At 38.3% G+C, this 22,022-nt stretch overlaps 1 protein-coding gene across 12 annotated transcripts in view; it reads left to right on the top strand.

Annotated features, from left to right (window-relative positions):
* Positions 1-22,022, top strand: part of MIER1 (MIER1 transcriptional regulator) — a 72,936-nt gene that overhangs the window by 38,426 nt on the left and 12,488 nt on the right. For all 12 annotated transcript variants that reach the window (XM_061411670.1, XM_061411668.1, XM_061411669.1 and 9 more), the window contains 4 exons: positions 363-435; positions 18,450-18,601; positions 19,799-19,880; positions 21,295-21,389. In XM_061411670.1, the coding sequence (XP_061267654.1) occupies positions 363-435; positions 18,450-18,601; positions 19,799-19,880; positions 21,295-21,389 (402 nt within the window). The remainder of the gene's footprint in view (positions 1-362; positions 436-18,449; positions 18,602-19,798; positions 19,881-21,294; positions 21,390-22,022) is intronic.

Below are 22,022 nucleotides of genomic sequence, written 5' to 3'. Positions count from 1 at the left end.
ATAGCTTAGAGTGGGTACTCTGAAAATACCTTAATTTGACTTTCTGCTTTTTAGAGTTATCTTATCAGTTGAGTTATGAGAATTCATTTTTATTTCTTTTTCTCCATATTTTAAAGTTCATATCCATTGTCTATATTGCATTTCACCTCATCATTATTACTGATACTTTCATCCAATCATATCCAAGCTCTTATCTATTATTAACTCATTCATCCTCACAATACTCCTCTGAGGTAGTTAATTGGTTGTAACTATTTTATGACAGAAACCAGGAACAGTTAACCCAGGAAGATGGTAAATCTAGAAAGTGGACATAAAATCTGTTACTCCATCTTATTAACATTTTATATTTTTTAAAATAGGAGATTATGGTGGGCTCCATGTTTCAAGCAGAGATTCCAGTTGGCATTTGTAGATACAAAGAAAATGAAAAAGGTGGGTCATTCATATATTTACATAGCTGAATACATGCTTTTAAAAAGCAGGAATTGATGAACTGTTTTTATAATGGGATAAGAACATGACAGTTCATTTGTTACCCCGTGATTTATGAAAGAAGACCCCTACACCATATCTGTAAGGAATATTTTCTGTTTTCTTCACTTTTGTTCATAGAAGTCTAGCCAAAAAAGAAAGAAAAGTGAATGCTTCTTTGGTATTGTATTATTAGATGACTTAAGACATCCTTTTAATCTTTTTTTATATTTTAAATACTCTGAATATACCCTTTTATAAACTTTATAATTTATATTTTAAAAGGTTATTTTGTAGGTTATTTTGTTTCAGTGGAAGCCATTGACAGAGTTTTTAAAAAACTTAAGTGTAAACAACTGATATAAAAAGCTTATTTGCTCCTGAAATTTTTAATATTATTAATATTGAGTGTTTTGCTGTTTGTGTTATTTAATTTGGAAAGACAAACTTGTGTACTTAAATTTTGCATGATCTTTTGTTCATTTTTTTGTGTAATAGTGCTAAGGTAAGTCATAAAGATTAAGTACTTGAACTTCTGAAAACAGAATACTTGAGGATTTTTTTTTTTTAAGTCTATTTCAAATTATCCACTTTGGGAAAGTTCCAGAGAGGGAGAGAGAGAGTGTGTGCAGTGTGACATCACTCAGTGTTAGAAATCTTTCTTCATTTCTTTTATTTCAGTTTTCTTTTCCACATTTCAGCTTACATATGCAGAGCCTCTGGGAGTTATAAAAGTCTTGTTTGTTTTCTTTTTAACTGAAAACCTATTTTATATTCTAAGCGTCTGCTTTCAGGGCAGAGCCCCAGATCAGAAGTCATTATAGGAATATCACAGGCTCTAGTAAATTGTAGTGACAACGGAAATGTTTTAGCACACTAGTAATAGCTTTCAAGTTAATTTCTGAAACATATAGGAACATTAAAGGTATCAGTATGGAATGACCTTATTGTATACTGAAATTCTGTGCACAATTTTTGTAAATCATTGTAATTGTGTGCAAAAATGAATGATCCATTGGGTTTTCGATTTTTTTGTATGTGGCAAATTAACGTTACAGTTAAAGGCAGTTTTAATTATTTCTTAATATGTTTGTCTTTTAACATTTTTGCCTTATTAGATATCACAGTGAATAGTGATCACAATTTCCAATTTTGGTTTAATGTTTTTCCATTTTAGCTAATTTTAGAAAGCAATTGCTTTCTTTGTTTTTGTTTTTGTTTTTTTTTCAGGACCCTTTCTTACTCTGAGAATTTAAGCATGTTACATTGTATGAGGATCAGATGAGATTTAACACAGTTACTGCCTTAGAGGAGTCACTGTGGTTCAGGTCCTTTCCTCTGTTTTTTAGTTCTATAATAGAAATTCATACCTTTGTCATGATATCAAGAACTCATCTGCATTTAGGTTAACCTGTGCACATGAACCAAACTTGTTAAACTGTTCAGTAAACCACACTATGAAATAAAACTGTCAAAGGGATAGTGCTGATTAGAGCCTTTTTTCCTTACAGAAAAAGTTTTGTATTTTTCATCGATTTGGTGAGCACATTCAAAAGGGTGAGCATTTAGTTTGGGTGATTTTGATTTTGATATCTTGGTACCTGCACAGTAAGAAGTTCTTTGGCAGATTGATTAGAATTTTTCATTGCTTAAGTAAACCCTGTTACTGAGTATCCTGAAGAGATATTGATAAAGCTTGTCTCTTAAATTTATGTAAATGATCGTTTTTAGTTAACAGAGTATATTATAATCATTTGTTTATTCAGCTTTGTATCCTTAGTATACCTTGAGTGATCTAAAACATAGACACTTAGTAAACATTTGAGTTACTCGATGGTTGCAGAATAGTGTTAACAGAACTTATATGGAGTCAGTGAACTTGAGGCTATCTAGGCATTTGGCCTTGCACGGATAACTGCTTCTTTTTCTCCTCATCTATAAAATAGCAAATCTTTAAAATAGCAAGTATTTATAGAGCTTTTTCTCAGGAGTTACACGTGATGTTGTTATGTGTGGCACTTAGGGGCACAGTGTTTAGCACATAGAAAATGCTCGATAAATAACATTAATGTCCATTAAATAATTAATCTTATTCTTATGTTTAGGTTTAGGTTTTATTATTCAGATTTTCAGAAAGTATCCATTTATGCTCTTTTGCTTGCAGGTGACAAAGTTTAAACTGAGTTCAGTTAGCTTTAGCAAAAAAGAATTTACTTGATTGCTTTACTAGGAAGTTCTGGCTAATCTGTCTTCAAATAAATCTGGATTTAGGGCTTTTTATAATATTAGATCTCTCCTTTGCCTCTTTCCTTTATTGTCAGACAAGGTAGGATGGCTCCTGGGAGCTCATGACTTATACTTTTCACGATCCTAGTCAGGAACCAGGAAAAATGAGAACTTTCCCATCCCACTTTGCTCCAGCGAAAGTCCTGGAGAGAGCTTCTATTGACTCAGCTTGAATCTTACCCAGCCAGAAGTAATTACTGTGACCCAAGAGCTGAGTGAGTACTCTGGCTCATTTATCTCTTCTTTGGGCTCCAGGGTGCAGTGTCAACCCTGCTCAGACTGTATGAAAAGGGTTTAATTCGCAAAAAAGTTTGCTGGGCATATGAAAACCATGATTGTTTCTCCCATGTACTAAAAACTGAGTAAATGCCGTATCTTTGAGATAATTCTAAATAGTTCAGATGCTTGGTAAACATCTTAAAATGCACAGGACCCCTTTCCCCAAACTCAGAGTTATCTGGCCAAAGGTGTCAGTAATACTAAAACTGAGAACTCTTTACTAGATTAGTTGAGAATTAGATGGGCTACTTAGGGAAAAAAGTCAAAGAAATAAGGTATCCCCAAATTTTCATGCTTGCATGATGTAAGTTTTAGAGTGAACTTGGTTAGCACTAGCAGAGGACTGTGTGACTTGTTGTTTCTAATGAACATTAGACAAATTACTGATTCTTAAGTCACTTACTGAAAAATGAACACATATATTACCCTTAGTTGATAATAATAATACTGTTGAGACAGAAAGTTAAATTAATCTACACGTAGGTAAAGCTCAGCTAGACAACTTAAAATTCATGTCATTAATCACAGTGTGACCTTTTAAGATGTGGAAATTTCTATGGTAAACCACATTATTACATCTTGCTAATTATGTTTTAGCATTTCATCCTCATAATATATTGATCAGGTAGAATTTTTACTTGAGCATTAAAATGTGATGACACAGAAACCAGAGGTTAATAAATTCATTTATTTATTCACATTTATTTGTAGTCACTAGGAATTTCCAAGATTGTCAAAGTTTATGATTTTGTGATAAGTAGTTTCGCAGTTTTCTGCATTAGTCTTTCCCCTTCTCACCCCCAACACACACATAATGAACTTTGTTAAATTATTTTGAATTCATTTTGCCTATGACACACTTAAAAATGCCATAAAAAGCACTTCCCCAATTAACCTGTGTTAATACATTATATGAGCTCTTGCCTTCTGAACTCCTTCACTTATTTATAACTACTTGTAAGTTATTTTTCTGCCGGGGTCCAGCCCCGGCTAATCCAGGGTATTCGAAGCGGGGACGGCATCGGTGACCTATTTATTTAAATATTTTATCAAAGATATAGAGTAATAGGATGAGGATAGCTCACTAGGAAAATTCAGTGGAGAAAAGAGGCTGAGTAGCTTGGTTTACGCGGGAGACCAATAAAACTTCAAGACAAGAAGTTTGCACCACTTACGTAGGCCACAGGCGTCTTTCCGTTTTCCCGAAGGAGAGGAGACACTGAGGCCTTCCCGGTCGGATCTTAGAAGCCCAGGCATAATTAGCAAGCATGGCGGGTTCCGTGCTCCAGATGGAGACTCAGCCAGAATTTGGGAGAGAGAGCGACATGGGGAGACCAAGTTTCTGTGAACAAGGCCCGCACTTTATTTTCCAAAGTAGTTTTTATACCTTAAGTTGTGCATAGAGGATAATGGGGGAAGGGGTGGAGTCATGCAAGAACAGCAGTTCCTGGTCCTAATCGAAGCCAGGCTTTCAAACTTATCATATGCAAAAGTTCAGGTGAATTACATCATCTTCTGGCCAGGAGGCCTGTTAACATTTTAAGAAACTTATCTTTCTCTAAAGGTGATTATTCCAAAGTCAGGCACCAGCCTCCAAAAAAGCACTGGACAAAGCTGCATTCCTATAGTGCAAAGGTGAGGTGGGCTCAATCAAGAAAAGAATTAACTCAAGGGTCCAAGGTTACAAACATTGAGGCTACTACTTACATATCTATACACCCATTATATCACTCAATACACTGCCAAGGACATAGTAGATAAGGAGTATGGAGACTTAGCAGCAAACATTGGCCCAATAAGTGAAAAAACCTTTCACCAATACAATTTTTAATCAATCTTTTAACTACTCAAAGGAATCTGTGTTTAGACAGTTTAGAACATCTCCTGCCTCTCTCTCACAGTTGGGAGGCTCTGAACAATCACATGTGGCCAGAAAAACCTATTCAGGCAGGCTAGAGGATTTCCAAAGGAGTTTGTAGGTTAAACACTGTCACACCCAGGAATTATTAACTGGAGCTGTAAGCTAACTCTTTTTCAGAGAGAGGTAGTGGGGGACAGCCCCCCGTAAAGTCAGAGGTGTAGGTGAAAGCACAAAGCAGAAAGTAGGCAGACTCTGGTTTTGGGGGTAGATGCTCGAGAATTTCCAGGGCAACTCCTGAGGCTCGATCCCGCCTTTGCATATGCGAGCCTCCTTCCTCATGACCTTTGTCATGGGTGGAGCTCCTCACGCTGGCTCCTGGCAGTGATAGAATTCCAGTTGAGCTATTCCAGATCCTGAAAGATGATGCTGTGGAAAGTGCTGCACTCAATATGCAATATGCACTCAATATACAATATGCTGGCTACTTATGATTGCTTTTTAAAAGTTCTAATTTAAATTTGATAATTCATTAGAATGAAGAAGTTTCAGAAGATGTTACATTTCAGTGATTGGAATCTTTCAAAATCCAGCGTGTTCATGAAGTTATACTAATTATTTATAATGGAGTATTTTTTCTTTCTATTGCTGTTATATTTGTAGAGGTTAATGTCATTTATAGAGATCATTCCTCCATGTTTTCTTATGTTTTATCATAGAAGTTGCGTTTCTCTTGGCATTTAGTCATTCTTCAATAGACATTTAATAAATATTAGTTGTGTTTCCTGTTTTATTTAGAGCATAGTCAAAAGTCATATTTTATTTAGAATATAAACTTAACTGCCAAATAATCCATCTACTTCTGGAACCAATTAAGGCAGTGTGGTTTATTCTCTGAGAATTCTAGCTGTTCTCAACTGTGTCATTTAAAAAAACCTTTCTTTTAACAATTTTATATTTTTGTTTTTGGCTGTGCTGGGTCTTTGTAGCTGCATGGGCTTTTCTGTACTTGAGGCAGGTGGGGGCTACTCTTCATTGGGGCGCATGGCCTTCTCATTGTGGTGGCTTCTCTTGTTGTGGAGCACGGACTCCAGGGCACATGGGCTTCAGTAGTTGTGGTTCCTGGGCTCTAGAACATAGGCTCAGTAGTTGTGGCATACAGACTTAGTTGCTCTGTGGCACATGGAATCTTCCTGGACCAGGAATCATTGTTGTTTCTAATATATAGTAATTGTGTAGCATTAAGTGTCATATTCTCAGGGTTATCCTGTCTGACTGAGGTGCATGCACTGGTTCAATTGCAGTCATGTCCGACTCTTTGTGATCCCATGGACTATAGCCTGCCAGGCTTCTTGTCCATGGAATTCTCCAGGCAAAAATACTGAAATGGGTAGCCATTACTTTCTTCAGGGAATCTTCCTGACCCAGGGATTGAACGTAGGTCTTCTGTATTTCAGGCAGTTTCTTTACCGTCTGAGCCACGTCTTGTGTACTCAGTTTAAATAAGGATGTGTTTGCAACCTGTGACTTGGGACTTCCAGATTGACTCCAGAAGTATCTCTGAGTGTGTGCTTGTTTCATAGGCCCAACATGGGAGTATCTGGAAGAACACTGGGAACTCAGGGACCCACCCTCCATTGTCTTCTTCCTGAACCAGGGTTTCATTGTAAGGCACTGTCCATCTCCCACTCTCAAACCAAGAATACATGGACTGTAGTATGGAAACAGGCTGAGTAGAGCCCAGAAGTCAATAGCAGTATATCCAGATTCCCTTTATCATGGGAGTTTATTGTATTTAGTTTAGAGAGTTTCAGTAGGATTATACCAGTGGGTTAGAAAAGGAATGCAGTTTACTAAGGAAAAATTTCTAGAGCTTGTCTTTTGATCTATACTCTTTTGGGAAACAAGGGTATAATATTTTGAAGTGTTTGTGTGTAGTGACAGGGGAGTGGGTAGGGATATGGTAATTTATAAGAAAACACTTAACACAGTACCTGGTATGTCTCAAACAAGGAAGTTTGACACTGTCAGCTATGCCTTGACTCTTAAATTCAAAGTCTTTTCTCTAGCTGGCTCCTTTCTAGTGTCATCTAAGTGGTTATGTCTCCTATTTGGGGCTTCCCCGGTGATTCAGGGGTTAAGAATCCTCCTGCAATGCAGGAGCCACAGAAAGACAGGGTCTCCATCCCTGGGTTGGGAAGATCCCCTGGAGGAGGGCATGGCAACCCACTCCAGTATTCTTGCTGGGAGAATCCATGGACAGAGGAGCCTGGCAGGCTACAGTCCATAGAATCACAAAGAGTCAGACACAATTGAAGTGACTTAGCATGCACTCACATCTCCTAACTTTAAACACCAACAAACAAAACCAAAAAGTTCTTCAGCTATGCTTCTTCTCTAGCTACTTACTCTGTCTTCGTCCCTCATAGTGGGACTTTTTTTCAAAAGAGGTTTCTGCTTCTTCACCTTCTGTTTCCTCCTCAGTCCTCTCCAGTATGGCTTTGGCCATTTCTGCATAGAAAACATTTTTTAAAGATTCACCTCTTCATTAGTAAATCCAGCGCACTTTTAAAATCTTCATCCTGGGGAGAACAAGTCGGCGGAGGAGTAGGTGGATGTGGAGTACGTCTCTCTCCATGGATACATTCAGATATACACCTTCAGACATAGAAGTGCATGCAGAACTCAGGACAGGAGTACCTGACCAGAAGAAAAGAATATATAGAACCACCAAAAACTTGGTAGGATGAAGCAACTAGGGGGAGAAATGGGAGTGTTAGTAGGACTGGACCTGCCCTCAGCGGGTGGAGGAACTGAAGCAGAGGTCTGATCCCCACACTGGGGCAATTGTCTGAGTCAGGGGAGAAACATTTAAGGCTGAGAGTGAAACAGCTGATCTGTGGCAGCCTAAATGGAATGAGAGTCAGACAGTCCTTGCTGGAGCCATACATATCCCAGACAGGGACGCAGTTCTCCTGGAAGATGCAGCAGCTGGGAGCTGGAGTTTAGGGATTGTGGAGCAATCCCAGGGAAAGTTCTGCTGTTGACTGTGGAGAGGCAGATCTAGGGGATGTGAAGGAGGAGATTGTGGTGGGAAATGCCTGTGGAGGAAAGCTGGGCAGCCATGGAAGCAAGGCAGTACTGCTGAGTCACATGTAGGGGATGGAGCCATCACCATAGTGTCTCTCTCCCCACACTACCACCATTGACAGCTGAACAGTAGAGAGGCTGACCCATCAAACGCCTGACGCACTGAACTATAGAGCAGGATCCCAGCCAGGGCTCCCTCTATATGCCTGACGCTCTGAACAGTAGAGAAGGACCCCAGGCAAGAGAGCCCTCTAAGTGCCTGAATGGACAGAGCTACGGAGAAAGACTGGCTAAAGAGGCCTTCTGATTGCCAGCTGCAAGAGGCTCAAAAAAAGACTCTGATAAAGCCATAATGCTTGTGGTGGAAGCAATCAGTGTCCCTGTACAACTTGGCGCCACCAGGGTTCCCGCAGGCCAAGCAGCTGTGTCACCTTCACGCTCAACTCTCACTGGGGCAGAGCTGCCACAGGCAAAAAAGTCTTGCATCTGTACATGCAGGGTCACTTCGGTAGTGTCTGACTCTTTGTGACCCTGTAGACTGTGGCCTTCCAGGCTTCTCTGTCAGGGAGCGGAGGTTCTCCAGGCAAGAATACTGGAGCATATTGGCCAATGCTGGTTGCCATACCCTTCTAGAGCACTATATTTCCTGCTGTTCTAGCTGCCATCTTCCCTCAGTATCTGGTGCTGCCAGAACCCTTGTCACCCAAGCAGCTACACCACCTCCACACCTGGCCCTCACGGGGGCAAACCCAAGTCCTCCAGGGAAGCCCCAGGAGCAAACCCCAGTGGACGACCCACATCCAGAGGTGGAAATAAAACCACAGTTGAAACCCAGGGGTAGTGTGACTAAGGAAGAAGACCCAAAACCTTCCCACCGGCTGTACAAGCTGCAGATTAAATCCACACAGTCAACTGGCCAGACTCTGTGTCTGTGGAATATATAAAAGGTCATTGAGAGCTGTCACAAAAGAAAACACACTAGTCCTGTTAGCTGTGGACATTGGAGGCAAGAACACACAGGAGTAGGACCAGATAAGAGTCTGAGCTGCCCTCACAGCAGGTCAGAGATCAGCACAGTGTCAGAGGGCATCCTAGAGGGGTGAGTGGACAGTGACTCCCAGTGAGGGAAAGGACTCTAACAGCAGTGACTCAAGAAAAACATGTGTTATTCTTATGTTTTGACTTGTTCTGTAGATTCTTTTGGATTTTTTTGTCTTCCTCACCCCTCCTCTGTTATAGTTGTTGATTTTATTGGCACTATGAAATCTAATTAAGCTTTTGAGTTTTGTGTTTTTTTTTGCCTTCAGTTACATTTTTCCCTCAGTCACATTAAAAAAAAAACCATTTTTTATTGTTGTTATAAACCTTTGCCTCTACATTGGGCTTCTGCAGTTCTGTGGAATCCCCCCCCCTTTTTTTTGTTTTCTCTTTTTTAGTTTTAATTTTTTAAACGTACTGTTTTTTCTATATTTATTCCTTTGTTTGCTTTTCCTACTGTTCTTCTCCCCTTGCAGTTAATCTTTAATGTATATAAATCTTCTTTATCTGCCTCTTTGTAAACTTGCATATTTATTCTTTCTTTCTTTTCTTTCTCTCTTTTCCACTCAACGTATTTGTTAGTTTTATTTTCATTGCTTTATTCCCCACTTAGCACCTGCTTTAGTTTTGTTTTCCGGTTTGTGCTTTAGTTAGTTTTGTTCTTAACTGGTAAATATAATTTTTGATTTTCTTTGTTCACTGGGTCAGTCTGCTGTTCTTTATTTTTGTTGGACTGTTTTTGACTTTGCTCATGGATGGATATGTATATGTATGTTCCATTATTTTAATTATTATTTGCCTGATTTTGTAACTGCCATTTGTCTGGGGTTCATCTTTGGCCTCTCATTCTTGGATATTTGTTTTAATCTCAGTTAATGCCATGACAAATCACTTGTGAAATCTTCGTTCCTGACCAGAGATCAATTTCTGAGCCTTGGGAGTGGGGGCACTGACTATAAGACCCTAGACTACTGGAGAACTAACCCTAGGGATATCACATAGTGAAGGAGAGCACTTGAATACAAAACCTGGCATCACCCAACCACCAGTAGCAACCTGTGCAGGACACCTCATCTAAACAACAAACAAAACAAAAATATAAACCTAGTCATCAGAAGACTGGATTACCACCTCACTCAGCCTTGCCCATCAGAAGAAAAACAAACAAAACCTCAGTACAAATCTCACCCTATTAAGCTTATACAAATCACTGGACCAACCTTAGGAGGGCAGAAACCAAAAGAAAGAATTAATTCACCTTGAAGTCACCTTGGAAAAGGAGACCTCAAACAATAAGTTTGAAGAAAAGAAAGAAAATGCAGAGAAATACTGCACAAATGAAGGAACAAACTAGAAACACAGAAGTGAAAATAAATGAAGAGGAAATAGGCAAACTACCTGAGAACTCAGAATAATCATAGTAAAGATAATCAAAAACCTTGAAAACAAAATGGAGCAAATGCAAGAATCAATTAACAAAGACCTAGAAGAAGTAAAGGATAAACATACAGAGACAAACAACAAAATTACTGAAATTAATAAATCTCAGTTATGTTCTAGGAGGAATCAATAGCAGAATATCTGAAGCAGAAGAACAAATCAATGAGCTGGAAGAAAAATGGTGAAAATAAAGTAAAAGAATGAAAAGAACTAAGGATTGTCTCAGAGACCTTTGGGACAATATCAAACACACCAACATTCCAATTATAGGGGTTCCAGAAGAAGAGGAAAAGGGTGTGAGAAAATTTTTGAAGAGATCATAGTTAAAAATTTCCCCAACGTGGAAAACGAAATAGTCTATCAAGTCCAAGAGGCACAAAGAGTCCTATACAGGATAAACGGAAGGAGAAACACGCCAAGACACATACTAATCAAACTAACAAAAACTAAAAGAAAGAATTTTAAAAGCAGCAAGGGAGAAGCAACAAGTAACATACAAGGAAAACCCCATACTCTTAACAGCTGGCGTTTCAGCAGAAACTCTGCAGGCCAGAAGGGAATGGCAACAAAAGGGAAAATCTACAACCAAGATTACTGTACCCGGCAAGGATCTCATTCAAAATTAATGGAGAAATAAAAAAGTTTTTCACACCACCAAAAGTTAAGAGAATTCAGTACCACCAGGCAAGCTTTAACAACAAATGTTAAAGGGACTTACATAGTCAAGAAATACAAGAGAAGAAAAAAGATCTACAAAATCAACCCCAAGCAGTTAAGAAAACGGCAATAGCAACATATATATCAAAAATTAATTTAAATGGATTAAATGCTCCAACCCAAAGACAGACTGGCTGAATGGATACAAAACAAGATCCATATGTATGCTGTCTACAAGAAACCCACTTCAGACCTCAAGACACACAGAGTGAAAGTGAGAGGATGGAAAAATATATTCCATGCAAATGAGAAGCAAAAGAAAGCTGAAGTAGCAATCCTCCTATCAGACAAAATAGACCTTAAAGAAGATTACAAGAGAGAAGGAAGGTCACTATATAATGATGAAGGGATCAATCCAAGAGGAAGACATAACAATTGTAAATACCTATGCACACAGCATAGGAGCACCTCAATATATAAGACAAACACAGACAAAAGGAGAAGTTGACAGTTAACACAATAATAATAGGAGACTTTTAACAGCCCACTCACACCAATGGACAGATCATCAAAACAGAAAATTAATAAGGAAACACAAGTCTTAAAAATGATACATTAGAGGAGATGGATCTCATTGATATCTTCAGGACATTCCATCCAAACACAGAAGAATACACCTTCTTCTCAAGTGCACATGGAACATTGCATTGCCCAGAATAGTCCACATCTCGGGTCACAAATCAAACCTCAGTAAATTTAAGAAAGTTGAAATCGTATCAAGCATCTTCTCCAACCACAGCACTATGAGACTAGATAGCAATTACAAGAAAAAATCTGTAAGAAACACAAACACATGGAGGTTAAGCAACACATTTCTAAATAACCAAAAGGTTACTAAAGAAATCAAAAGTGAAATCAAATTATTTCTAGAAACAAATGACAAAACAATGATAACTCAAAACCTCTGGGATGTAAGTTTATAGCAACGAATAGACAACCTAACTTTACACCTGAAACAACTGGAAAAAGAACAACAACAACAACAACAAAAAACAAAATTAGTAGAAGGAAAGAAATAATAAAGATCTGTGCAGAAATAAACGAAAAAGAAATGAAAGAATTAGTAAAGATTAATAAAACTAAAAACTGGTTCTTTGAGAAGATAAAATTGACAAGTCTTTAGCCAGACTCATCAAGAAAAGAAAAAGAGGAGAATCAAATCAACAAAATTAGAAATGAAAAAGGAGAGGTTACAGCAGACAACACAGAAATACAAAGGATTATAAGTGACTATTATGAATAACTATATGGCAATAAAAGAGATAACCAAGAAGAAACAGACAGATTCTTAGAAAAGTTCAATCTCCCAAGACTAAACCAGGAAGAAATAGAAATTAATGAACAACCCAGTTACAAGCACTGAAATTGAATCTGTGATCAAAAATCTCCCCAAAAATCAAAAGCCCAGAACCAGGTGGCTTCACAGGAGAATTGTATCAAACATTTAGAGAAGAGCTAATCCCTCTCCTTCTAATACTCTTTCAAAGAATTGCAGAGTAAGGAACGCTTCAAAACTCATTCTATGAGGTCCCTATCACCCTGATACCAACACCAGACAAAGACAACACAAAAAAAGAAAACTTCAGTATCACTGATGAACATAGATGCAAAAATCCTCAACAAAATTTTAGCAAACAGAATTCAGCAAAACATCAAAAAGCTCATAACCATGATCAAGTTGGGTTATTCCAGAAATGCAAGGATTCTTCAATATATGAATCAGTGTGATACACCATATTAACAAATTGAAAGATAAAAACCATATGATCATCTCAACAGATGCAGAAAAGGCCTTTGACAAAATTCAGCACCCATTTTTGATTAAAACTCTTCAAAAAAAATGGGCATAGAAGGAACCTACCTCAACATAGTAAAGGCCATATATAATAAGCCTACAGCAAACATTATTCTCAATGGTGAAAAACTTTAAAGTATTCAGCCTATGATCAGGAACAAGACAAGGGTGTCCACTTTCACCACTGTTATTCAACATAATTCTGGAAGTCCTAGCTATAGCAATCAGAGAAGAAAAAGAAATAAAAGGAATCCAGATTGGAAAAGAAGTAAAGCTCTCACTGTGACATAATACTGTATATAGAAAACCCTAAAGATAGTATCAGAAAATTACTAGAGCTAATCAGTGAATTTAGCAAAGTTGCAGGATATAAAATCAATACACAGATATCACTTGCATTTCTATATACTAACAATGAAAAATCAGATAGAGAAATTAAGGAATCCCATTCACCACTGCAACAAAAAATTAAATATCTAGGAATAACCTAAGGAGACAAAAGAAATGTACACAGAAGATTATAGGACACTAATGAGAGAAATCAAAGATGACATAAACTGATGGAGAGATATTCCATGTTCCTGGGTAGGAGGAATCAATATTGTGAAAATGACTGTACTACCAAATGCAGTCTATAGATTCAGTGTGATCCCTATCAAATTACCAATGGCATTTTTCACTGAACTAGAACAAAAATGTTCACATTTCATATGGAAACACAAAAGGCCCTGAATAGCCAAAGCAGTGTTGAGAAAAAAGAATGGAGCTGGAGGAATCAACCGTCCTGATTTCAGATTATGCTACAAAGCTACAGTTATCAAGACAGTATGGTACTGGCACAAAAACAAAAGTAATAGAACAATGGAATAAGATAAAAGCCCAGAAATAAACCCATGCACCTGTAGGAACCTTATTTTTGACAGAGGAGGCAAAAATACACAATGGAGCAAAGACAACCTCTTCAATAAATGGTACTTGGAAAACTGGACAGCTTCGTGTAAAAGAATGAAATTATAACACTTCCTAACACCATACACATCAGTTCAGTTCAGTCACTTAGTCGTATCCGACTCTTTGCTGCCCCATGAATCACAACATGCCGGGCCTCCCTATCCATCACCAACTCCCGGAGTTTTCTCAAACTCAAGTCCATCGAGTTGGTGATGCCATCCAGCCATCTCATCCTCTGCCGTCCCCTTTTTCTCTTGCTGCCGATCCCTCCCAGCATCAGAGTCTCTTCCAATGAGTCACCTCTTTGCATGAGGTGGCCAAAGTATTTGGAGTTTCAGCTTTAGCATCAGTCCTTCCAAAGAACACCCAAGACTGATCTCCTTCAGAATGGACTGGTTGGATCTCCTTGCAGTCCAAGGGACTCTAAAGAGTCTTCTCCAACACCACAGTTCAAAAGCATCAATTCTTTGGCACTCAGCTTTCTTCACAGTCCAACTCTCACATCCATACATGACCACTGGAAAAGCCATAGCTTTGACTAGACGGACCTTTGTTGGCAAAGTAATGTCTCTGCTTTTGAATATGCTATCTAGGTTGGTCATAACTTTCCTTCCAAGGAGTAAGCGTCTTTTAATTTCATGGCTGCAGTCACCATCTGCAGTGATTTTGGAGCGCCCCAAAATAAAAGTCTGACACTGTTTCCCCATCTATATCCCATGAAGTGATGGGTCCGGATGCCATGATCTTAGTTTTCTGAATGTTGAGCTTTAAGGCAACTTTTTCACTCTCCTCTTTCATCAAGAGGCTCCTTAGTTCCTCTTTACTTTCTGCCATAAGAGTGGTGTCAACTTCATATCTGAGGTATTGATATTTCTCCCGGCAATCTCGATTCCAGCTTGTGCTTCTTCAGCCCAGCGTTTCTCATGATGTACTCTGCATATAAGTTAAATAAGCAGGGTGACAATATACAGCCTTGAGGTACTCCTTTTCCTGTTTGGAACCAGTCTGTTGTTCCATGTCCAGTTCTAACTGTTGCTTCCTGACCTGCATATAGGTTTCTCAAGAGGCAGGTCAGGTGGTCTGGTATTCCATACACATAGATAAACTCAAAAGAGATTAAAGACCTACATGTAAGACCAGAAACTGTAAAACTCTTAAGAGTAAAACATAGGCAGAACACTCGATGACATAAAGCAAGATCCTGTCTGACCCACTTCCTAGAGTAACAGAAATAAAAACAAAAGTAAACAAGTTGGACCTGATTAAACTTAAAAGCTTTCACACAGCAAAAGAAACTAAGCAAGGTGAAAAGACAATCCTCAGAATGGGGGAAAATAATAGCAAATGAAAAAACTGACAAAGGATTAATTTCCAAAATATAAGTAGCTCATACAACTCAATGCCAGAAAAACAGACAACCCAATCAAAAAATGGGGAAAAGATCTAAACAGACATTTCTCCAAAGAATCATTCAAGTGGCTAACAAACACATGAAAAGATGCTCAGTATCACTCATTATTAGAGAAATGCACATCAAAACTACAATGAGATATACTGCCTCACACCGGTCAGAATGGCCATCTTTGAAAAGTCTGCAAACAAATGCTGAAGAGGGTGTGGAGAAAAGGGAATGCTCTTGCACTGTTGGTGGGAATGTAAATTGATAGAGCAACTATGGAAGACAGTATGGAGATTCCTTTGACAACTAGGAATAAAACCACCATATGGCTCAGCAATCCCACTCCTCGGCATATACCCCGAACAAACCAAAATTGAAAAAGACACGTGTATCCCACTGTTCATTGTAGCACTGTTTACAATAGCTAGAAAATGGAAGCAACCAACGTGTCCATCGAGAGATGAATGAATAAAGTAGTGGTACATATACACAGTGGAATATTACTCAGCCCTAAAAAGAAATGCATTTGAGTCAGTTTTGAAGGTGGATGAACCTAGAACCTATTACACAGAGTGAAGTGAGTTAGAAAGATAAATATGGTATTCTAATGCCTGCAAGGCTGCAGTCCATGGGGTTACTGAGAGTCGGACACGACTGAGCGACTGAGCGACTTCACCTTTCACTTTCATGCATTGGAGAAGGAAATGGCAAGCCACTCCAGTGTTCTTGCCTGGAGAATCCCAGGGATGGGGGGGCCTGGTGGGCTTCTGTCCATGGGGTCACACGGAGTCGGACACGACTGAAGCGACTTAGCAGCAGCAGCAGCAATGCAAATACACAGAATGTAGAAAAATGGTACTAAAGAATTTATTTACAGGGCAGCAGTGGAGAAACAGACATAGAGAATAGACTTATGGACGTGGGGAGAGGGGAGGAGAGGGTGAGATGTATGGAAAGAGTAACATGGAAACTTACATTACCATATATAAAATAGATAGCCAATGGGAATTTGCTATATGGCTCAGGAAATTCAACCAGGGGCTCTGTATCAACCTAGAGGGGTGGGATGGGGAGAGAGATGGGAAGGAGTTTCAAAAGGGAGGGGGGATATATGTGTACCTGTGGCTTATTCATGTTGAGGTTTGAGAGAAAACAAATTCTGTAAAGCAGTTCAGTTCAGTCGCTCAGTTGTGTCCAACTCTTTGTGACCCCATGAACCACAGCACACCAGGCCTCCCTGTCCATCACCAACTCCCAGAGTCCACCCAAACCCATGTCCATTGTGTTGGTGATGCCATCCAACCATCTCATCCTCTGTCGTCCCCTTCTCCTCCTGCACTCAATCTTTCCCAGCATCAGGATCTTCTCAAATGAGTCAGCTCTCCACATCAGGTGGCCAAAGTATTGGAGTTTCAACTTCAACATCAATGCCTCCAATGAACACCCAGGACTGATCTTTAGGATGGATTGGTTGATCTCCTTGCAGTTCAAGGGACTCTCAAGAGTCTTCTTCAACACCACAGTTGAAAAGCATCAATTCTTCTGCGCTCAGCTTTCTTTATAGTCCAACTCTCACATCCGTACGTGACTACTGGAAAAACCATAGCCTTGACTAGACGGATCTTTGTTGGCAAAGTAATGTCTCTGCTGTCTAGGTTGGTCATAACTTTCCTTCCAAGGAGCAAGCGTAAAGCAGTTACCTTTCAATAAAAATTAAATTAATTTAAAAAATTCTTCATCCTGCTTTTTTAACAGAATTTTAAAAGTCTATTATTTTCTGAAGCATTTTTTCCCTTTGCTGCTGTGTTGCCATACTTTTGATATTTTGTCTGTCTTGTGACTGTTCCTTCTTAATTTTGTTTATGTTTTCGTCTTCCTGTCATGTAGAATTCCACAAGGCTTTTGTCTTAGTTTCTTCTCCACTCCTCTTACTTTAAAGATTTTGATGAAATTTGGCCTTAAGTCTTTTTATAATGGAAATTCTGATGAAACCTAAATGCCTTTTTTTTTTTTTTAATGACTTTTGTTATTATGAAAATGATTTACACTTACAACAATACGTTTTCAAGCATCATGGAAAAGTACGAAGATGTAAGAAAAAATTGTCCCAAATCCCACCACCAGGAAATAAGCAGTGTTGATATCTGGCGAGCATTGTTTTAGACATCCCTATTCAGAAATCATAATTATAGTTTAACATTATTTAATGTGTCAGAATTACTTTAAATTGCTTTAAATCCCTAAAACCTTGTTTAATAGGGTTGTTTTCCCCATTTCACAGATGAGGCAGAAAGAAGGGAAGTAACTTGCCAGGGTCATACAGATATTATTAGTTAAGTGTTGGTAGTGCTATTCAGGAGAAGGCAATGGCAGCCCACTCCAGTACACTTGCCTGGAAAATCCCATGGACAGAGGAGCCTGGTAGGCTGCAGTCCATGGGGTCGCTAAGAGTCGGGCACATGACTGAGCGACTTCACTTTCACTTTTCACTTTCGTGCATTGGAGAAGGAAATGGCAACCCACTCCAGTATTCTTGCCTGGAGAATCCCAGGGACAGAGGAGCCTAGTGGACTGCCGTCTATGGGGTCGCACAGAGTTGGACATGACTGAAGCGACTTAGCAGCAGCAGCAGCAGCAGTAGCAGCAGTGGTATTCAAGTGCTTCCCTTGTGGCTTATTCGGTAAAGAATCCTCCTGCAATGCGGGAGACCTGGGTTCAATCCCTGGGTTGGGAAGATCTGTAGTAGGGCATGGCAACCCACTTCAGTATTCTTGCCTGGAGAATCCCCATGGACAGAGGAGCCTGGTGGGCTACAGTCCATGGGGTCGCAGAGTTGGACACAACTAAATGACTAAGCACAGCACAGCACAGTGCTGTTCAAGCTAAGAGAGCTAGGAATTTGGTAAGTCAGACCAGATCTAAAAGGGGCATCAAGTGGTACCTGTCTGTTTAGGTTGCTTAAATTACTTATAAATATTGCCTCAGAATGAAGTCAAGCAGGTAGTTGGACTACACTTTACCTCTTAGTTGTCAACATTTTGGCTCTAAGTTATTTGTTCCATATGTATTAACAAAAACTTGTCTAAATTTGGCATTTTTAACATTATATTTTACTAATTTAGTATATGAAAATGATGATCAGCTCCTGTGGGACCCTGAATACTTACCAGAAGACAAAGTGATTGTGTTTCTTAAAGATGCATCTAGAAGAACAGGTGATGAGAAAGGTGTAGAAGCAATTCCTGAAGGATCTCATATAAAGGACAATGAACAGGTACGTGAATAAGAAATAACTTAAATTTTTCCCAAAATACATTAACCCCATATATGTATAAGTGCTGTCACAGTATTTTTCTATCCACCAATGTTCTATACAGATGGTGTCTGACTTAACAAAGGATCAGCCTAAAATTTTTTGACTCTATAATTGTATGAAAGCAATATGCATTCAGTAGAACTCATGCTTTGAATTTTGATGTTTGCCTGGGCTAGGGTTGAATATCTCTTGTGATGCTGGGCAGTGGCAGAAAGCCATACCTCGCAGTCAGTCATGCAGTCACAAGGGTGAACAACTGATACAACCATTCTGAATTCATACAACCATTCTTTTCATTTTCAGTACAGTATTCAGTAAATTACGTGAGATAGTCAACACTTATTATAATACAGGCTTTGTGTTGGATGATTTTGCCCAGTTGTAAGCTAAGTAAGTGTTCTGAGCACATTTAAGGTAGGCTAGGCGAAATGATGATGTTCAGTAGGTGAGGTGTATAAAGTGCATTTTCAGCTTAACATATTTTCAACTTAGGATGGGTTTTTTGGGACCCCTTGTAAGTAGAGGAAGCTCTGTAATATCATCAGCAAGGAGTCTGAGGTTGTAATCTGCATAATATATGTAGTATTGACAGCACTTAATTTTGGTGTTTTAGCCTCAGTAGAAATTTTGATATTTTGTATGTATTTTTTTATTAGGCATTTTGAACTTCCGTTGCATATCCCAGAGAATCTGTGGATATCATTAAGCTAGGAATACTCATCTGGGATAATGTAATTCTTTACCTAGTAGAACAGTGCCTACCATGGACCTAATAACAGCATTATATACTTTACCTTTTTCACCAGTGCTTTTCTTTTCTGAGTGTTTAAAATTATCTTTGAATAGGAACATTAAAAATAAAAAAAGGACTTGTGATTATTATGATTTCCTTTTATTTCTAAACTCCTAGAAAACCATGCCGCTGCCAGAGGTTTGCTTATCCAGTATTTTCTACATATTTAGAGGCAGTTAATTGTCAGGAATGAATTACGTTTGTTTTCCTTTAGTGGTTTTTATGTTGCAGTCACTGGAATTATTTGTCCTCCAGAAAGGATGGAGACACTGGATTCTAGAAAAGCCTTTACTCAGTTAAGAAATTGTCACCTTGAATTGTTCATAGTCCAGGTTACATATTGAAGCCTTTTATTTTTCTAGGCATTATATGAATTAGTTAAATGCAATTTTGATACAGAAGAAGCATTGAGAAGATTAAGATTTAATGTAAAAGCAGCTAGAGGTAAGCATAAATATTAACTTTTTGTTTTCACGATGTAGCAGAAGTTTAAACTTTAAGCTATTAAATTTTTTGAAATTTTAAAAGTTTAAAAAATTTTAACTAGATATATCTCCTAAATTTAATAATACTAATCTTTCTGAATTTAGTAAGTATTTGTTGGATAATAGTTATAACTTGTTAAACAACTTGTATGTAACAAGTATTACACAAGGCATTATGGGGAATGGGGTGAATATTGTCCTTTCCTTCATGAGAAAATAAGACCATTTAAATAAAAATACATAATGCCTTTCAGTTTCAAGGCATTTACAAATATTTTCTTACTTGATCTTGGTAATGGTCCTGTGAACTAAGTGACAGATGTTACCTTCACTTTAAAATTGATGAGAACTGAGGTCCAGTACTTTGGCCACCTCATGCATGCGAAGAGTTGACTCACTGGAAAAGACTCTGATGCTGGGAGGGATTGGGGGCAGGAGGAAAAGGGGACGACAGAGGATGAGATGGCTGGATGGCATCACTGACTCAATGGACGTGAGTTTGAGTGAACTCTGGGAGTTGGTGATGGACAGGGAGGCCTGGCGATTCATGGGGTCGCAAAGACTCGGACACGACTGAGTGACTGAACTGAACTGAACTGAGGTCTTTTTGCTGAGGCAAGCATGATTCATAAATAATGAAGCCATAGCTAAAATTCTTTTGTTACTCTAAACTGGCTCCCACCCCCACTTCACTAAGAGTACTGTTTATATATCATTGTGTAACCAAGGAAAGAGCATTCATTCAACAAAAATTGAAGGGCCTATTAAATTGTGAGGATTTAACTATAAACAAGGCCCCTGACCTCTCGGTGCTTGGAGCCTAGGTAGGAAAGCTGAAAAATAGTTCTGAGTTCTTCCAAGGAGAATTCAAGGGTGCAGTTCAAACTTACTACAGTGGGACTTTACCTAGTTGGTGAAAAGAATGAGGCGGTAAAAGAAAGCCTCTAGAACAATATATTTTTACTGGGCTATAAACGAATTAGCTAGGTGAAAGAGGGTATGAGATAAGAGGCATGCAATAACCTCTAGACAAAGGGAAGAGCATGCACAAAGTCTAAAGAAAGAAAGAAAATAATGAGTTTAAGGAATTGAAAGGTGGCTGGTTTAGTTGGATCATAAAGAATAAAGAGGAAATGGCCTAAATTGAGGTTGAAGAGTTAGGGACTAAATCATCCAAAATTTTATTAAATAAGGATGTTTTATTACTTTTATCTTTTTAAGCCATCAATAATAGAACTCAGGAGTAAAATATTTCTGTTGTTACCAAAAGTTATATTTTTATTTACAGTTTTGTTATGTGCAGGATTTGGGAGAATATTGCTTAACAGTTTCCTTCCCCCACTTTCCCCCTACCCTGCCCCAAATTTTTTCAGAGGAATTATCTGTTTGGACAGAGGAAGAGTGCAGAAATTTTGAACAAGGGTTGAAGGCCTATGGAAAGGACTTTCATTTGATTCAGGCTAATAAAGTAAGTAATGATATATGTTGTCTCTTTTTATAAAAATAAGTTTAGTTAACCTAGGTCATATGAAATCTATATTTTCTAATGTTAAAAGTTCTGTAGTGAATATATAATATGCTAGTATTTAGGAAATTATTATAAGCATGCCTAGACTCCCTGGCATATATTTGCCAAGTAACTGTTCGCAGTGTGGTATTTATTGGAAACTTTTAAGAACTGGATGTTTTAAACTATGTTCATCAGCTCCTGGATGGGATGTGTGAGTACATATCATGCCATATGAATATCAACTATACCAGTGTTAATTTATATCGCCCCAAATTTCGTAATTACTTACAAATTTATTTAGGCTTAATTCTCTTAAACTGAAATCAGGTAATATTTTTAATAGAACTGCACAATTGTAAAGAATAAAAAATTGTGTTCCTAAGGGAAATTAGGACAGGCAAAATTAAAATCTCAAATTTAAATATGGCAAATTAAGTAATGTCTAGGCTTACGAATGTCACATTTTTAGTGAATATAAACGACAAGGAAATTGGCTTTACATGTGTCCTTGAAGATGGTATATCAGATGTGTGATGGCTTACCTAGGGTGATGTTGAAAGTATCTGGGCTTTATGGGCTTGAGTCTGAAGC

This window comes from Bos javanicus, chromosome 3 (genome assembly GCF_032452875.1).
Source record: "Bos javanicus breed banteng chromosome 3, ARS-OSU_banteng_1.0, whole genome shotgun sequence".
NCBI lineage: Eukaryota > Metazoa > Chordata > Mammalia > Artiodactyla > Bovidae > Bos > Bos javanicus.
Note: the sequence above shows the minus strand (reverse complement) of the source record. Positions and strands in the feature narration are given on the sequence as shown.